The sequence below is a fragment of the Mastigoproctus giganteus genome, chromosome 2 (genome assembly GCF_048544385.1).
Source record: "Mastigoproctus giganteus isolate SK-2022 chromosome 2, ASM4854438v1, whole genome shotgun sequence".
Lineage (NCBI taxonomy): Eukaryota > Metazoa > Arthropoda > Arachnida > Uropygi > Thelyphonidae > Mastigoproctus > Mastigoproctus giganteus.
Window position 1 is genome coordinate 182,526,858 of NC_143576.1, and position 18,357 is coordinate 182,545,214.

The 18,357-nt window shown below is 39.1% G+C and overlaps 1 protein-coding gene across 2 annotated transcripts in view; it reads right to left on the reverse strand.

Moving 5' to 3' along the window:
* LOC150089815 (uncharacterized) overlaps positions 1 to 18,357 on the reverse strand; it is a 193,177-nt gene that overhangs the window by 135,711 nt on the left and 39,109 nt on the right. For both annotated transcript variants that reach the window (XM_090368833.1, XM_090368832.1), the window contains exon 4: positions 2,218 to 2,360. In XM_090368833.1, coding sequence (XP_090224959.1) covers positions 2,218 to 2,360 — 143 coding nt within the window. The remainder of the gene's footprint in view (positions 1 to 2,217; positions 2,361 to 18,357) is intronic.

Consider the following 18,357-nt stretch of genomic DNA (forward strand, 5'->3'; position numbering starts at 1 on the left):
ACATGGAAGCCTATGATAGATATAAGCTGATCTGTAACCAAGTCACAAAGGAGATTAGGCAGGCAAAGGCGGATTATAAGAAATCTTTGGCAAAGGATGCAAATCAAAACAGCAAAGAGTTCTTTACTTATGTAAACTCTAGAAGAAAAGGGATGAATCAGATTGGTCCACTAGATATTGATGGTTCAACTGTTGTTGATCCTGCTCGGGTTGCTAACAAACTAAATGAGTATTTTGCAACTATATTCACACATGAGGAGTTATTCAGAGAGGGGAATGCCAGAGGTGAATTAAACTCTGGCAGTGAGCTAGATGATTTTTTAATAACTGAGAGGAAAGTGGAGGAGAAATTGTTGAAGATAAACATAAAAAAGGCACCCGGGGTGGATGGGATCTATCTAGTTATATTAAAGGAGGCAGCAGAGGAAGTAAGCAAACCCTTAGCCATAATTATGAGAGCTTCCTTGGACTCAGGGGAGGTACACATAGACTGGAGATGTGCAAATGTGACCCCAATTCACAAAGGAGGATCAAAGGTTGACACAAGCAATTATAGACCTGTGAGTTTAACTTCTGTTCCAGGAAAATTAATGGAGGCACTAGTTAAAGAAGCACTGCAGGATCATTTAGACAAGACTTCAGTTATAGCTCGGACACAGCATGGTTTTGTTAAGGGGAAGTCTTGCCTGACCAATTTGATTGGATACTATGATGCAGTCACAAAGGAACTGGATGCAAAGAATAATTTTGATATCTTAGAAAGGCTTTTGATACTACTGTTGCACATGGAAGACTGCTGCACAAATTGGAGCAGTGTGGCATTGGAGGCAAATTGCTGCTATGGATAAAGGGATAGTTGAGTGGGAGAAGACAGAGAGTGGAAATCAATGGACACTGCTCATCTCATCGTGGGCTAATGTTATTAGTGGAGTCCCTCAGGGTTCAGTGTTGGGTCTATTGTTGTTTTCTGTATTTATAAATGATATTGATGATGGTATATATCAAGCTTAATGTCCAAGTTTGCAGACGATATGAAGGTTGACAGGGTTGTTAGTGACTCTAATGACAGTATGCTGCTGCAACAGGATCTAGAAAAGTTGAGCAGATGGGCTAATAGGTGGTAAATGAAGTATAACATTGACAAATGTAAAGTACCACATATGTCAAGCAGTAGCCCCAGAGTAACGTCTCAACTCTATGGTACTACACTGGCAGTGGTAGAGAATGAAAAGGACCTGGGGGTAATTGTGCAGGCAGATATGAAGTTTTCTGAGTAGTGATCATCTGCAAGAGTAGCTCATGGTGATATACAGGAATTTTTCTAGCAGGGATAAGGAGGTGATTATCCCCTTGTATAAGGCAATGGTCAGGCCCCACCCTGAGTACTGTATACATGTCTGGGGGCCTCATTTTAAGAAGGATGTAGAGCTGTTGGAACAAGTACAGAGAACAACAAGATTAGTGAATGGAACGAAGGGTTGCTCGTATGAAGAAAGGCTTAAATTTTGCTGATTACAGTGTCTGGAGACTAGGCACTTGCGAGGTGATCTGATTGAGGTGTATAAAGCCTTGAATGGTTTGGGCATGCTCAGTGCTGATGGGATTCTTCCTCTTGCTCAGAATAATCACCTGAGAGGGCATAAATTCAAATTGAGGAAAGACAGTTATAGGATAGATGTGCAGAAGTTTGCCTTTAGCCAGCGGGTAGTTGGTTGGTGGAACAGACTTCCATCTTTCGTTGTGGAAGTTGATAGCCTAAATAAATTTAAGGCTGAGCTGGACAGGTATTTGAAACGAATGGAGGGGTGAAATGGGAGTGGTTTTTTTTTGGCTGATGCTGCATAAGCTTGCTTTCTTGCATCATATGCCTCTACTAATGCTAATGCTAACGTCAAACTCACAGAACCAACTTTTCATCTTCCTTGTTTATTCATTAAACTGCCGTTTTCTGGAACAACCTTCCTTCATATGTATTTCCTGAAAATTATAGTCTACAGAAGTTCAAGTCTAATGTCAACAAATATCTTCTTTTGTCTTCTCAACCTCCAACCCAAGCACGGTACTAAGTATTATAGGTTCTAATACCTCTCGTGTTTGGGGTTTTCATAAAAAAAAAATATATATATTACAATCACTTAAAGTTGTATCACTTTCTTCCATCAATCTCAAACTATTTTTAACTAATCTTTATATCCTAGTAATTCAAAAACAGCATACCTTTCTTCACTCTCAGCAGTAGGTTTTATCTCGTCTGGTTTACCTATAGCAGACACCTCTGTCTTCAAAGTGTGGATCATTTCTCTTGCCTTTTGCTCTCTTTTCTGAAGTGTTTCAATCATAAAAAAAGATTTATCCAAATCCTGTAAAAATGAAAGTTTGTTTGTCAGAGATACAGTCTGCAACTATAACAGAATGCAATGAGTATATATATCATGCATTTTCATATATTCACTCACTAGTTCATCTCTATTTATATCACAATCTTGGTTGGAAAACATAGTTACTTCTAACAAATAGAATATTTACCATTTGTGTTTCTAGCGCTTTCTCCCTGTTATGTTATTTCTTAATGAGCTAACTCGTTTAACTAAAGATGAACCTCTCAAGGTATATTGTGAGAATTGATTAGATTAGCCTCATTAGTCTCATTTGGGACAATGAAAGATGCCTCACACAAATGTAATAAGATTACAACTAAGTAATCTTATTACAGTTGTGTGAGTACAATTAATACCTTCTCCTTCATTGCTGTGGCCAGTCAAATTAATTTTGTCACAAAATATTTGGTGTTTCTTAAATACACTGGTGAAAACAATAATGGGTGCAAATAATGTTTGCATAAATATAATGACATAACATGTACCAGATAATACAGTTGAAATTCTGATCAGTGTATATTGAAAATCTAAGTGCTGATCAGTGTACATTGAAAATGTTCAAGGCAACTCCAGAATGAAGAGTAATTGTGGCTTTACTGGAACATGATACATCAGAAGCAAAGTACAGTAAGCACCCAGGAATGGTTTTTTCACCAAGCAGATGGCATGTACATGGACAACAACTTTAGTATAGTGTATTGCCCCAAAAATTGTCAGTCATGTATGCACTTATGACAAAATCAAGGTATAGATGAGTTGTTGTGGAATCAGTTGCCTGTCTCAGACTCATGTATGCACTCTTTTCAGCTGATTGCCACTGGACAGTCCTGATGAGCTGCAATATGGCTTCCTACAGCAGCCTAAATGTCCTCAATGGGATTCAGATTGAGAAAGTGGGGGATCCATACAGATGATACCCTCATCAATGCTGACAGGATACTTCTGCTTGCTCAGATAAGAACCCGAGGGGGGGCATAGATTCAAATTGAGGAAAGACAGTTGTAGAATAGATGTGTGGCAGTTTGCCTTTAGCCAGCAGGTAGTTGATTGCTGGAACAAACTTCCATTTGTTGTTGTGGAAGTTGATAGCTTAAATAAATTTAAGGCTGAACCTGATAAACATTTGGAGTGACCGGATGGGCGAAATGGGAAGGTTGGTTTTTTTTTTTTTTTTTTTTTGGCCGATGCTTAAAGTGACCGGACATCCCAGATTTCAGTCATTTGCCCTGCATTGCAAACCATCCCAGATTGGACATGTAGCCTCCATACTTAAGGGCAAACATAATGCAAATCCTTTGCATTATGTTTGTGGGGAACAAATGGTACAACGAAAAGAGTTTTTTTCATTAGTAAAGAAGTTGTGAACGTCAAAAAAAAAAAAAAAAAAAAAAGAACTGACCACAGAAACGCCCAAAAGCAATACTACAAAAGAATGAATTATTATTAAGAAAACTTCACTCAGCAGAAAAATATATTTAATTACATTATTTAATTTCTCTTTTGTTTATATTGTTAAAAGAAGTATGTATTTTTATTATTAGTATTATTTCACAGAGAAAACAACCTTTTTTCACTAAACAAAAATGAAAGTCTATTAAAAACATGACCCCTCTAATAATTTTTTTTTTTTTATCTTCTAATAACAACTATTTTTTTCAGTTCATGTCCTTCATGCTGTTCGTCATGTAGCATAGCACAGGGGGAGGATACCTTTCCTGACTTAAAATATAATATTTCAAACTTTTAACAATTCTTAAAATCCTATACATTATATTTATTATCATATTTGGTCTAAACACAAAACATTGTTTAAATTTTCAAGAACTTCAGATTCTCTACAAGAGAAAATCACAATAAATTAGCATTAGTCTGATTTTACAAATATCAGTGGGTCTCGATCACACAAGTTATCTGTCCAACATGAGGGGTACCTATACTGAATTTCAGCCTTTCTGTGAAAAAAAAAAAAAAAAAATATATATATATATATAACATCAATGAGACAAAACATTATGACCACCTACCTAATATGATGTTGGTTCTCCATGTGCAGTCAAAATAGCTTGTACCCGACGAGGCATGGATACTACAAGATTTCTAAATGTGTCTTGTGATCTGGTACCAACACGTAACCAGCAGATCCTTTAACTCCTGTAAGGTCCATGGTTGAAGTGCCGCAGATCGGAGTTGCTGTTCTGACATAAACCACAGATGTCCAATGGGATTGATGTCTGGGGAATTTGGAGGCCAAGGCAATACCTGGAAGTCTTCCGCATGTTCTGCGAACCAGTCTCGAACAATCTGGGCGGTGTGGCATGGCGCATTATCCTGCTGAAAGATGGCACCACCAGAGGGGAGGACCGTTGCCATGAAAGAGTGTACCTGATCAGCAATGATGCTTAGGTAGGTGGTAGACGTCAGAGTGCCCAGCACATGAAAGACTGGACCCAGGGTATCCCAGCAGAACATCGGCCAAAGCATGACACTGCCGCCACTGGCTTGTTTTCATCCCATGGTGCATCCAGGCACCATCACTTTCCCAGGTAAACGATGCACACGCACCCAGGCGTCCACATGGTGCAACAGGAAATGTGATTCATAGGACCAGACGACCTTTATCCAATCACTCAAGGTCTAGTTTTGATGCTCGTATGCCCATTATAGGCGCTGTGGACCATGGTTAGTAAGGGCACTTGGAGTGGCCTGTGCTACGCAGCCCCATTTTCAGCAGGGTTCGAGGTACTGTGTGTGTGTGTTGTGACACATTACTCCCATCACCAACATTTCAATTACCGGCAAATTGCGCCACAGTCGCTTTGTGTTGCCATGTGCCATCCAGGAGACTCTTCACTCACCTCGAGCATCGATGAGCCATGGTCATCCAACTCACTGTTGAACAAAAGCCGAAAATTAGGGTTCAATTTGAAAGTGTCTGCAATTCTGCCCAGACACGATAGGAGGGAGTATATGATGAGAGCCTTGTCGATCAATTCGGCCCTGGAAAGATTGTGCAAGGCTCAAGGGGTAGAATTTTTTTCAGCCTGGACTGTACTTGTTAACAGGAGAGATTGCTTCTACAGGGATGGGATACACTTAAATAGAAAGGGTGAAGGAATATTTGCTGATGCTATCGAGGCAGTGTTAGGTGGGTCGGAAAACTGCTAGCTTGGGGGGAGACAAAGACCAATAGATTGACAGTAACCACTGGCAGAGGTGAAAGAGATTCTTGCACTGCTTCTATTAGAATGAGCAGAAGCCTGAAAAACAAGATGCATGGTATTTCAGAGACTGCTGGAAGCCATTGCGGTACAAGTAAACACATGGGTTGTGTTAGGGTAGCTAAGAATAGAAACAGGTGCAGGTATACTTGCGTGTACACCAATGCTAGGAGTTTAGTAAATAAATTTGATGAATTTGAGGTATTGCTCAAAACATTGAAGGCAGATATTGTTGGGATATCAGAGACGTGGTGTCACACAGATATAAGGGATGCAGAACTGCAATTTGGGGAGTACAACATCTACAGAAAGGATAGACAGGATAGGAAGGGGGGAGGGGTTATGCTATTAGTTAAGAAACACATAAAAACCAAGGAAGTGAAGCCAGTCGACATCGCTGGACAGTGCAGTGTTGAGACAGTTTGGTGTGACATAAACATTGGGAGATCAAAATTGAGAGTAGGAGTGTGCTATAGGTCTGATGAGTATAATAAGGAACTGTACAGGGAAATAGAGTGGGCCAGTAAATCAGAGAGTCTTATAATGGGAGATTTTAATTTCCCAGATATTGACTGGAATTTGGGGACTGGTTACTCACACACTAGCAGGGCTTTTGTGGATTTATTGGATGATTGTTTTCTACATCAGCATGTTCGGGAGGCAACTAGAGGGAGTAATACTCTTGATTTGATTATCAGCAGTGATTCTTCATGCATTAAGAATCTGCAGATAAATGAACCACTAGGTGGCAGTGATCACAGTGTGCTGAAGTGGGATTTACTCAAAGAGGTAACTACCATTAGGGGTAAAGGGAAGGGTTATTGCTTCCGTAAAGGTGACTACGATGGACTGAGACAGTATTTAAATTCTATACAGTGAGACCAACTGATGATGTTACCAACAGCAAATTCAAAATGGGAAGCATTCAAAGAACTTATCTTGGAAGCTACTAGGCTTTACATACCAACTAAGAAATATTGTTCAAGGTTTAGGCCAAAATGGATGTCAGATGAACTAATGAGGCATATGGCAGAGAAGAAAAATGCATGGGATACATACAAATTAACACATGACACAGAAGCCTATGATAGATACAAGTTGATATGCAACCAAGTTACAAAGGAGGTTAGGCAGGCGAAGGCAGATTACGAGAAATCCTTGACAAGGGATGCAAAGAAAAACAGCAAAGAGTTCTTTACTTATGTAAACTATAGAAGGAAGGGGATGAATCAGATTGGTCCACTTGATATTGATGGGTCAATTGTTGATGATCCTGCTCAGGTAGCTAACAAACTAAATGAATATTTTGCATCGACATTCACACATGAGGAGTTATTCAGCGAGGGGAATGCCAGAGGTGTATTCAACTCTAGCAGTAAGCTACAGAATCTTGAAATAACTGGGAGTAAAGTGGAGGAGAAACTGTTGAAGATAAACACAAGAAAGGCACCCGGGGTGGATGGGATCTATCCAGTTATATTAAAGGAGGCAGCAAAGGAAGTAAGCAAACCCTTAGCCATAATTATGAGAGCTTCCTTGGACTCAGGGGAGGTACCCATAGACTGGAAATGTGCAAATGTGAACCCAATTCACAAAGGAGGATGAAAGGCTGACACAAGTAATTATAGACCTGTGAGCTTAACTTCTGTTCCAGGAAAATTAATGGAGGCACTGGTTAAAGAAGCACTGCAGGATCATTTAGACAAGACTTCAGTTATAGCTCAGACACAGCATGGTTTTGTTAAGGGGAAGTCTTGCCTGACCAACTTGATTGGATACTATGATGCAGTCACAAAAGAACTGGATGCAGGGAATAACTTTGATATTATATACTTGGATCTTAGAAAGGCTTTTGATACTGTTGCACATGGAAGACTGCTACACAAATTGGAGCAGTGTGACATTGGAGGCAAATTGCTGCTATGGATAAAGGGGTGGTTGAGGGGGAGAAGACAGAGAGTGGCAATCAATGGACACTGCTCATCGTGGACTGATGTTATTAGTGGAGTCCCTCAGGGCTCAGTGTTGGGTCCATTATTGTTTTCTGTATTTATAAATGATATTGATGATGGTATATCGGGCTTAATGTCCAAGTTTGCAGACGATACAAAGGTTGGCAGGGTTGCAAGGACACTACTGACACTATGCTGCTGCAACAGGATCTGGAAAGGTTGAGCAGATGGTCTGAGAGGTGGCAAATGAAGTTTAACATTGACAAATGTAAAGTACTACACATGGGAAACAGCAACCCCAGAGCAACGTATCAACTCTGTGGTACTACACTGACAGTGGTAGAGAATGAAAGGGACTTGGGGGTGGTTGTGCAGGCAGATATGAAGTTCTCTGAACAGTGCAGACGGGCTGCAAGAGTAGCTCATGGAGTATTGTCAATGATATACAGGAATTTTTCCAGCAGGGATAAGGAGGTGATTATTCAATTGTATAAGGCGATGGTCAGGCCACACCTAGAGTACTGTATACAGGTCTGGAGGCCTCATTTCAAGAAGGATGTAGAGCTACTGGAACGAGTACAGAGAAGGGCAACAAGATTAGTGAATGGAACAAAGGGGTGCTCTTACGAAGAAAGGCTTAAGTTTTGCAAATTACAGTGTCTGGAGACTAGGCACCAGCGAGGTGATCTGATAGAGGTGTATAAAGCCTTGAATGGTTTAAGCATGCTCAATGCTGATGGGATTCTTCCTCTAGCTCAGAAAAATCGCCTGAGAGGGCATAAATTCAAATTGAGGAAAGACAGATGTAGGATAGACGTGCGGAAATTTGCCTTTAGCCAGCGGGTGGTTGGTTGGTGGAACAGACTTCCATCCCTTGTGGTGGAGGTTGATAGCCTAAATAAGTTTAAGGCTCAGCTGGACAGGTATTTTGAACGAACAGAGGGGTGAAGTGGAAGTGGGTTTTTTTTTTTTTTTTTTGGCTGATGCTGCATAAGCTTGCTTTTTTGCATCAAATGCCTCTACTAATGCTAATGCTAAAAACTCCTCACTGGCGATTCGTGGGTTTTTCCTCCGTGGACCACTTTCTGTAGGTACTAGCTAGGGCTGACCGTGAGCACCCCACCAGCAATGCCGTTTTGGATATGCTCTGAACCAGTTATCTGGCCATTACAATTTGACCTTTGTCAAACGCGCTTAAGTCCACTGCCTGTCCCATCTGAAGAACAAGAGTAACATTGATTAACGGAGCTCAGTATCAGGTGTTTTTTATACCACATCCCGACCTGCACACGCGCCGCAGTTCACCTGCAGTTGCTTCGATTTGCATACTGACTCACTGGTCATAATGTTTTGGTTCATCAGTGCATATATATAGAATATATTTGTTTTTTGTTTTTTTTTTAAGAAGTGTGATATTTTATTTTATAAGTTTAAAGAAGTATATGTATTTAATTTACATTTTGTATTTAAATTTTTTTGTAAATTTTTTAAAAAATTTTTACGAAAACTCCAAACATGAGAGGTATTAGAACCTATAGTACTTAGTAACGTGCTTGGGTTGGAGGCTGAGATGATGAAAGAAGATATTTGTTGACATTAGACTTTAACTTCTGTAGATTGTAATTTTCAAGAAATACATATGAAGGAAGGTTGTTCCAGAAAACAGCAGCTGAATGAATAAATGCAGATGATGAAAAGTTGGTTCTGTGAGTTTGAAGCTGGACAGTAAATGGATGTTGGCTGGTGGTGGCACGTGTTTGGACTGTTTTGAAAGAGAGAGTAATAGAAGCCAATTCAGAAGAACAGTGCCCATGGAAGTATCTGTAGAAAAGGCATGCAGCAGAAACAGTACGTCGATGAGACTGCGAGTGGAGAGACTCTATTAGAGAGGAGTCATTAATTACCTAACTGCCCTCTTCTGAATGGAATCTAGAAGCCTTAGAGAGGTTTTGGGGGACACCGACCATATGTGGGAACAATATTCCATGGTAGGATGGATTTGCGATTTGTACAGAGTGAACAGCTGTTTGGAAGAAAAGTACCTCTGAGAGCGAAAGAGAAAACCAAGTTTTTTAGATGCAGAGGAAGCAATATTTGTAATGTGCTTGTACCAAGAGAAATCAGAAGTCAGGGTAATCCCCAAAAGAGATATATAAACTTGCCTAGTAATCAGAGTGTCACCAAAGATAAGCATAGGAGCAGAAGAATCCTTTTTGCGAGATATAAGACAAGACTGAGTTTTAGAAGGATTGAAATCAACTAAGTTGTCTTTGGTCCATTGGAGAATTACCTGAAGATTGGCATTTAAGGAACTGGTAGCAAATATTCGAGAAGTTGAAGTTGATTGAGAAGGGCAAGGTTTCTCAAAATGGAAAGTGGAATGAAATGTGCTATCATCGGCAAAGCAATGGATAGGATTTCCAGTCAATGGAAGAAGGTCATTAATTTACAAGAGGAAAAGAGTGGGGGAAAGAACTGAACCTTGAGGGACACCAGCATTAGTGGAGAAGTTAGAAGAAAGAGAGCCATCTACCATCATCCTCAGTGAGCGATCAGAGAGAAAACTGGATACCAATTACAAAAAACAGTTGGCAAACCATAAGATGGAAGCTTGTTTAGAAGAACTTTATGGCAAACACGATCAAAAGCCTTTGAGATGTCAAGAGTAAATGCTTGTGTTTCACCAAACTTTTGCATTGAATCTGTCCATAAATGGATAACATAAGCCAGAATTTCACCAGTGGATCGACACTGACGGAATCCATACTGGCGATCGTTGATCAGACAGAAGGTTTATAGGTAGTTTAAGAGTTGGCAGTTAATTGATTTCTCCATTACTTTAGAAAGAATAGAAGTAATTGCAATGGACCGATAATTGGATGGGAGGGATTTGTCACCCATTTTAGGAACTGGCTGGATACGAGCAAATTTCCAAGCAGAAAATTAGGAATAAACCTTTGGAATAAGAAAGTGAAAAAAGGCGGCAAAGAATAGAAGTAAGTTCAGGAGCACAGGTTTTGAGAACAAGTGGAGAAATACCATCAGGACCTGTAACTTTCTTAGCATCAAGAATCGTCAAAATCCTTCTGACATCCTTTTGACGGAAGACCAATGGAGGCATTGATGGAGCATGTTGGGAATGGTAGGATGTGTTTTACCAAGATCATTAATACATGAGTTGGAAGAAAAATGGGATGCTAGCAGGTCAGCTTTATCATTGGCCGAAGTGACAACAGAACCAACTGGTTTTGACAGAAGTGGGAGCAGAGATGGGCAAAAGTTGCGGCCAATAGCTTTGGCAAGAGATCAGAATGCCCGGTTACCATTAGGGCAAGAAGCAAGTTTTCTACTCTTAGCCTGTTCAAAATCTAGTTTGGACTGATTAATAAGTGCTTTACAATTGTTGCGAGCTTTGGTGTAGGCAGAAAATGAAACTGAAGAATTTGAAACAAGCCAATTATGATATGCAACATTCTTCTCTTGAACATTTATTGGAAAACTAAGGTTTAGATAAAGGACAAGATTTTAAAGTAGAGTGTGGTATAAAGGATTCCATTCCTACAAGAATAATTTTGCTGACACGATCAGAGCAAATGCTGACATCAGAAGTATTGAAACAGTAGTCCGACCAAGGAAAAGAAGAAAACAAATCAAGCAGGTCATCCCATTTTGCATTCTTATAATGCCAAACAACACGAAGTTGGGAATAGCCATGAGATAAAGACTCCATTGGAGAAGAGACAATCACCAAGTTGTGATCTGAAGTGCCAAAAGGAAAACTCACTTCGACTGTGTACTTAGAAGGGTTGTTTGTGAGAAAAAGATCAAGCATGTTGGCTGTATGGTTAGGATTGTCTGATGTTCTTGTAGATAAATGAATAATCTATGCAAGATCATTAGTAATTGCAAAAGTCTCAGCATCTGAACCAGCTGGGTCAGTGTGACTAGGAAACGCAAGCCAGATGGAGTTGTGAACATTAAAATCACCAAGGAAAATTACCGCACTGTTAGGAAAGTTGGAGTGGAGAAAGTCAAGTTGCAAAGAGAGGAAGTCGAAGAGCTCCAAGTGATTAGTGGAGTTGGGGTAATGTTAGAGACAGATGAATTTAACACAGTGAGGTAGAGAGATTTTAAGCCAAAGAAGATTAAAAAGAGGAGATTCCAGAATATCCTCTTTTCGATATTTTTCTTTTTATAAATAAAAAAATAAATTTAAAAAAATGTTTGTGTATATTGTTTCTGGGGGTCTGTAAAATTCTCCCCCTAATGTCCAGCATTGGAATATTAAGGACCTGGTAACTTTACTGATGCTGTATAAGCTTGCTCTCTTGAATCATAAGCCTCAACTAATGCCAGTGCTGATGCTGGAGTTTAATCAATTACCTTAACGAGAGGTTGCACTTCTCAAAATCCATATTTGTTTTATAGTTATAATCAGGAAACACTGAGAACCAGCACAAGTCCTGTGGTGAACATCACTGGACTGCCTTCAAATTCCTCTTTACTTTCCAGAATCCAGGAATGGGACAATTTACTACCTTCTTCCTGACTGCCATAATTAGGAGAGTATCCTTGGATTCAGGGGAAAGTCCCCATGGACTGGAGATGTGCAAATTTTTCCCCAATTCACAAAGGTGGTTCTAAGGATGACATGAGTAATTACAGACCAGTTAGTTCAACTTCTGTTCTGGGGAAAATAATGGAGTCACTGATTAAAGATGCACTGCAGGATCATCTAGACAAGGCTGTAATAATAATACAGACACAGCATGGGTTTGTTAAGGGAAAGTCTTGGCTGACAAATTTGATTGGATACTATGATGTAGTCACAAAGGAATTGGATGCAAAAAATAATTTATTATTATTATTAGCCTTATGGTGCAAGGAAGCCTGAGGCTTTTGCTGCACCAGCCAAAAAAAAAAATTTCTGAGTTATCCTGAGAGAGAGAGAGAGAGAGAGAGAGAGAGAGGGGGGGGGGGAGAACAAAAGTTAGAAGTAAAAGGGAATCACCAAGAAAGAGTAGAATGATGTAAGCCCCTGGGGCTCACATCTGGTGAGTATTGTGTATTTTCATATCATATACTTTGGATTTCAGGAAAGCTTTTGAGACTGTTGCACATGCAAGACTGCTGTACAAATTGGAGCAGTATGGTATTGAAGATAAATTGCTACAATGGATAAAAGGATGGTTGAGTGGGAGAAGACAGAGAGTGGTAATCGATGGATGCTGCTCTTTGTGGACAAATGTTATTAGTGGAGTCCCCCCAAGGTTCAGTGTTAGGCCCACTCTTGTTTTGTATATTTATCAATGATATTCATGAAGGTATATCAGGCTTAACTTAAAGTTTACAGATGATACAAAGGTTGGCAGGGTTGTTAATGACAGTAAAGACAGTATGCTACTGCAACAGGATCTAGCAAAGTTAGGCAGATGGGCTGAGAAGTGGCAACTGAAGTTCAACATTGACAAATGCAACGTACTGCATATCGGTAGAAATAATCCCAGAGAAACATACCAACTGTGTGGTACTACACTTAGGGTGGTAGAAAATGAAAAATATCTGGGATAATTGTGCAGTCAGATATGAAGTTTTCTGAGCAATGCAGACAGGCTGCCAGAGCAATTCAAGGGGTATTGTCAATGATATACAGAAATTTTTCTAGTAGGGAAAAGGAGGTGATTATCCCTTTGTATAAGGCAATGGTCAGGCCATACTTTGAGTACTGCGTACAGATCTGGAGGCCTCATTTTAGGAAGGATGTAGATTTGCTTGAGCATGTACAGAGAAGGGCAACAAGATTGGTGAGGGTAGCAAAGGGGTGGTCTTACCAAGAAAGGCTTAAGTTCTGCAAATTGCAGTGGCTGGAGACTAGGTACCTGCGTGGTGATCTGATTGAGATGTATAATGGCCTTGAATGGGTTGAGAAGACAGTTGTTGAATAGATGTGTGGAAATTTGCCTTTAGCCAGCATTTATTTTATTTTATTTTTTTATTTTATTTTTTTTATTAACTGCTGGAACAAACTTCCATCAGTCATTGTGGACGTTGATAGCTTAAATAAATTCAAGGAAGAACTGGACAAGGCTTTGGAGGGAATGGATGTGTGAAATTGTTTCCTTTTTTTTTTTTTTTTTTGGGCTGATGCTACATAAGCTGATACGCTTGCTTTCTTGCATCACATGCCTCCATTATTACTATTACTATCACAACAGAACTGATAGTGGGGTTGTGAACAACACCAGTGTCACCTGATCCTCAACACTATTTCCACTATGTATGTTAGTCCAAGAACATGTATTGTCATTGTGGCTGCAATGGATATTGATAAGGTAAATTGTGCCGTGATCCCATAATTGTTCTGATCAGTGTAAATATTCCAAGGTAATAATAAAAATTGATAATAACAAAAATAAGTCCCTGCTATAACAATGAAAATTAAATATAAAATACAGTCTATTTACTTGTTGGTTGGAAGTGTCTTCTCCTTTTTGGAAAGTCTACTTACATTATAAGTAGATTTAGCATTGTCTAGCATTATTGAAATGCTACACAATGCTAAAAAATGATCAAATTTCCTTAAAAATATTTAACAAGTCCCTCCTCTAGGATGATTTCATCACAAAAACAAATAAGGTGAGATTTTTTTGTGTGCTTGCATTACCTACTGTTCCTATTATAACAAAACTCAATATCATCATTGATTGCACATATTGAAATACAGTTTCAGAATTCCTGAGTAAAAAAAGCTGAACTTGATCAGTCACAAGAGGCTGAAATGAGGTATGGCCATATCTCCTGCTATTAACTGGATATATGATTTTATTAAAAAAAATAATTCAAATATACAGTAGAATCTCAATCTTCTCAATTGAATTCCCTTGAATTCTCAATTCAAGGGACCTCATTATTTCAAACCATGAAAATGGCTTGTAATAATAAGGTCTGCCAAAAAGTGTAAAACTTTCCTTTTTTTGGGGGGCATCATATATATCTAACAAGAATAAGAAATCATAACAAAAATAAATGAAAGAAAGTAAAATAAAATAAAATAGTAAAAATATTAAAACAACAAAAGCCTTGTAAATAATAATAATATATTTTATTTTATTTATATTTATTTATAAAATAAACTAAGAGAAAAGAAATAACATAATTGAAATAAAAATATAGTATATATATAATTTAATTTAATTAAGTAATTATTTATTTTGAAATTTAATTTTTCTGTACATAAAGTATTTACAGAAAAATTAAATTAATCTAATTTAAAGATAGAGACTACTTTGATTGCACAGTTTTTGTCTTATATACATTCTTAATTACAGCACAAGCATTATCAAATGTAATATTTGTTTCTATATCAATGTACAATGCACATAACACATTCTCTATATGTTTAACCCATCGTGGGCATCTTTTTTAGATTGCAGATTGGGTGCTTTTTCACTTTCATCACTGGTAAAAAAAACTACATTTTGTTTTGTACTCAGCAGCTGTTCTGGTGTTGCTGTGGTAGCAACTTCAAAATATCCATGTGCTCCTTCAGCATCCCCATTCCTCAATATTACTAGCACATTCATCTGGCACTATGTTTTTTCGATGCTATTCTCTCAAAGTCACTCTCTCTGAAACAGTTCATTAATACACTTGATGCAATATTGTCTCAGGCAACATCAATAAAAATCCAAGACAGTCCACTTTGCCTGAAAATTGTTCCCTCCTTCTACGTTGCAAATCAAATACCTTATCAGCTGGGCTCTATATGCTGTTGTTATTGTTATTTGGTTTTTTTTAGGAGCATTAGCAACTAAGGCCACATTGCTCCAGGATGAGCGGTGGTCATTCTCTGACCTTTCCGCATCCTCCATATTTGGTGGTGACGGGCTCGAACCCCGGTCTAATCAAGAAGCGTGTGATACGCACTGCTGCTGCTGCTGCTGCTCCTTCCCACCTGGCTACAGAGGCGCCTGCTCTATATGCTCTCTTGAGGTTATAAGTAATGCCTTGATCGAGTGGCTGCATAAAACTTTTATGTCCAGTGGCTGCATAAAACTTTTATGTCCAGTGGCTGCATTAAACTTTTATGCAGCCACTGGATTTTATGGTATTAGCATTAGCAAGAGCATGATGCAAGAAAGCAAGCTTATATAGCATCAGCCAAAAAAAAAAACAAAAAAAACACCCTTATTTCACCCATCCCCTCGCTACAAATATTTGTCAAGTTCTGCCTTGAATCTATTTAAGCTATCAACTTCTACAACGACAGAAACGTTTGTTCCAGCAATCAACCACACACTGGCTAAAGGCAAACGTCTGCAGATCTATCCTACAACCGTCTTTCCTCAATTTGAATTTATGCCCTCTCAGGCGATTATTCTGAGCAAGAGGAAGAATCCCATCAGCATTGAGCATGCTCAAACCATTCAAGGCTTTATACACCTCAATAATCAGATCACCTCGCAGGTGTCTAGTCTCCAGACACTGTAATTTGCAAAACTTAAGCCTTTCTTTGTAAGAGCAACCCTTTGTTCCAATCACTAATCTTGTTGCCTTCTCTGTACTCATTCCAGCAGCTCTACATCCTTCTTGAAATGAGGCCTCCAGACCTGAATAGTACTCAAGGTGTGGCCTGACCATTGCCTTATACAAGGGAATAATCACCTCCTTATGCCTGCTAGAAAAATTCCTGTATATCAATGACAAGACACCATGAGCTACGCTTGCAGTCCATCTGCACTGCTCAGAGAACTTCATATCTGCCTGCACAATTACCCCCAGGACCTTTTCATTCTCTACCACTGTCAGTGTAGTACCACAGAGTTGATACATTGCTCTGGGGTTGCTGTTTCCCACAGTACTTTTCATTTGTCAATGTTAAACTTCATTTGCCACCTCTCAGCCCATCTGCTCAACCTTTCCAAATCCTGTGCAGCAGCATAGCATCAGCAGTATCCTTAACAACCCTGCCAACCTTTGTATCGTCTGCAAACTTGGACATTAAGCTTGATAAACCATCATCAATATCATTTATAAATACAGAAAACAACAATGGACCCAACACTGAACCCTGAGGAACTCCACTAATAACGTTAGTCCACAATGAGCAGTGTCCATTGATTACCACTCTCTGTCTTCTCCCCCCTCAACCATCCCTTTATCCATAGCAGCAATTTGCCTCCAATGCCACACTGCTCCAGTTTCTTGAGCAGTCTTCCACGTGCAACAGTATCAAAAGCCTTTCTAAGATCCAAATATATAATATCAAAGTTATTCCTTGCAACCAGTTCTTTTGTGACTGCATCATAGTATCCAATCAAATTGGTCAGGCAAGACTTTCCCTTAACAAAACCATGCTGTGTCCGAGCTATAACTGAAGTCTTCTCTAGATGATCCTGCAGTGCTTCATTAACCATTACCTCCATTAATTTTCCTGGAACAGAAGTTAAACTCATAGGTCTATAATTACTTGTGTCAGCCTTTGATCCTCTTTTGTGAATTGGGGTCACATTTGCACATCTCCAGTCTATGGGTACCTCCCCTGAGTCCAAAGAAGCTCTCATAATTATGGCAAGTATTTTACCTTTGTCAATGTTAAACTTCAGTTGCCCCTTGTGAGTCCCTCTGCTCAATTTCTCTAGATCCTGTTGCAGTAGTGTACTGTCATTAGTGTCATTAACAACTCTGGCAACCTTGGTATCGTCTGCAAACTTGGACATTAAGCCCGATATACCTTCATCAATATCATTAATAATTACAGACAACAACGGGCCCAAGACTGAACCCTGGGGGATTCCACTAATAAATTAGTTCATGAAGAGTAGTGTCCATTGATTACCACTCTCTGTCTTCTACCACTCAAGCACCCCTGTATCTAAAAGCAGCAATTTGCACTTAATGCCATACTGCTCAAAATTATCAAAATTATTTTTTGCATCCAGTTCCTTTGCGACCACAATCATAGTATCTAATTAAATTGGTCAGACAGGACTTCCCTTTAACAAACCCATACCGTGTCTGAACTATAACTGCAGTCTTGTTTAAATGATCCTGCAGTCCTTCTTTAACCAGTGCCTCCAATTAGTTCTGCAGAACAGAAGTTAAACTAAAAGGTATGTAATTACTCATGTCACCCTTTGATCCCCCTTTGTGAATTGGGGATATATTTCCACATCTCCAGTCTATGGTTACGTCCCCTGAGTCCAAGAAAGTTCTCATAATTACGGCTAAGGGTTGCTAACTTCCTTTGCTGCCTCCGTAAATATAACCGGATAGATCTCATTCACCCCAGGTGCTTTTCTTATGTTTAACTTTAACAATTTCTTCTCCACTTTGCTCTCAGTTATTACAAAATCATTTAGCACCCTGCCAGAATTCGATAACCTTTTGGCATTTCCCTCCCTGAATATCTCCTTATGTGTTAATGTAGTTGCAAAATACTCATTCAGTCTGTTACCTAGTTGATGATCATCAACAGTCAAACCATCAATATCAAGTGGACCAATCTGATTGATCCCCTTCCTTCTAGAGTTTATATAAGTAAAGAATTCTTTGCTGTTTTTCTTTGCATTTTTTTCAAAGGGTTTCTCATAATCTGCCTTTGCGTGTCTAACCTCCTTTGTGACTTGATTACAGACCTGCTTATATCTACCAGTGGCTGGAGACTAGGCACCTGAGCGGTGATCTGATTGAGGTATATAAGGCCTTGAATGGGTTCAGCACGTTGAATTCTGATGGGATCCTTCCACTTGTTCAGATTACAAACCTAAGGGGGCATAAATTCAAATTACGAAAGGACAGATGTAGAAT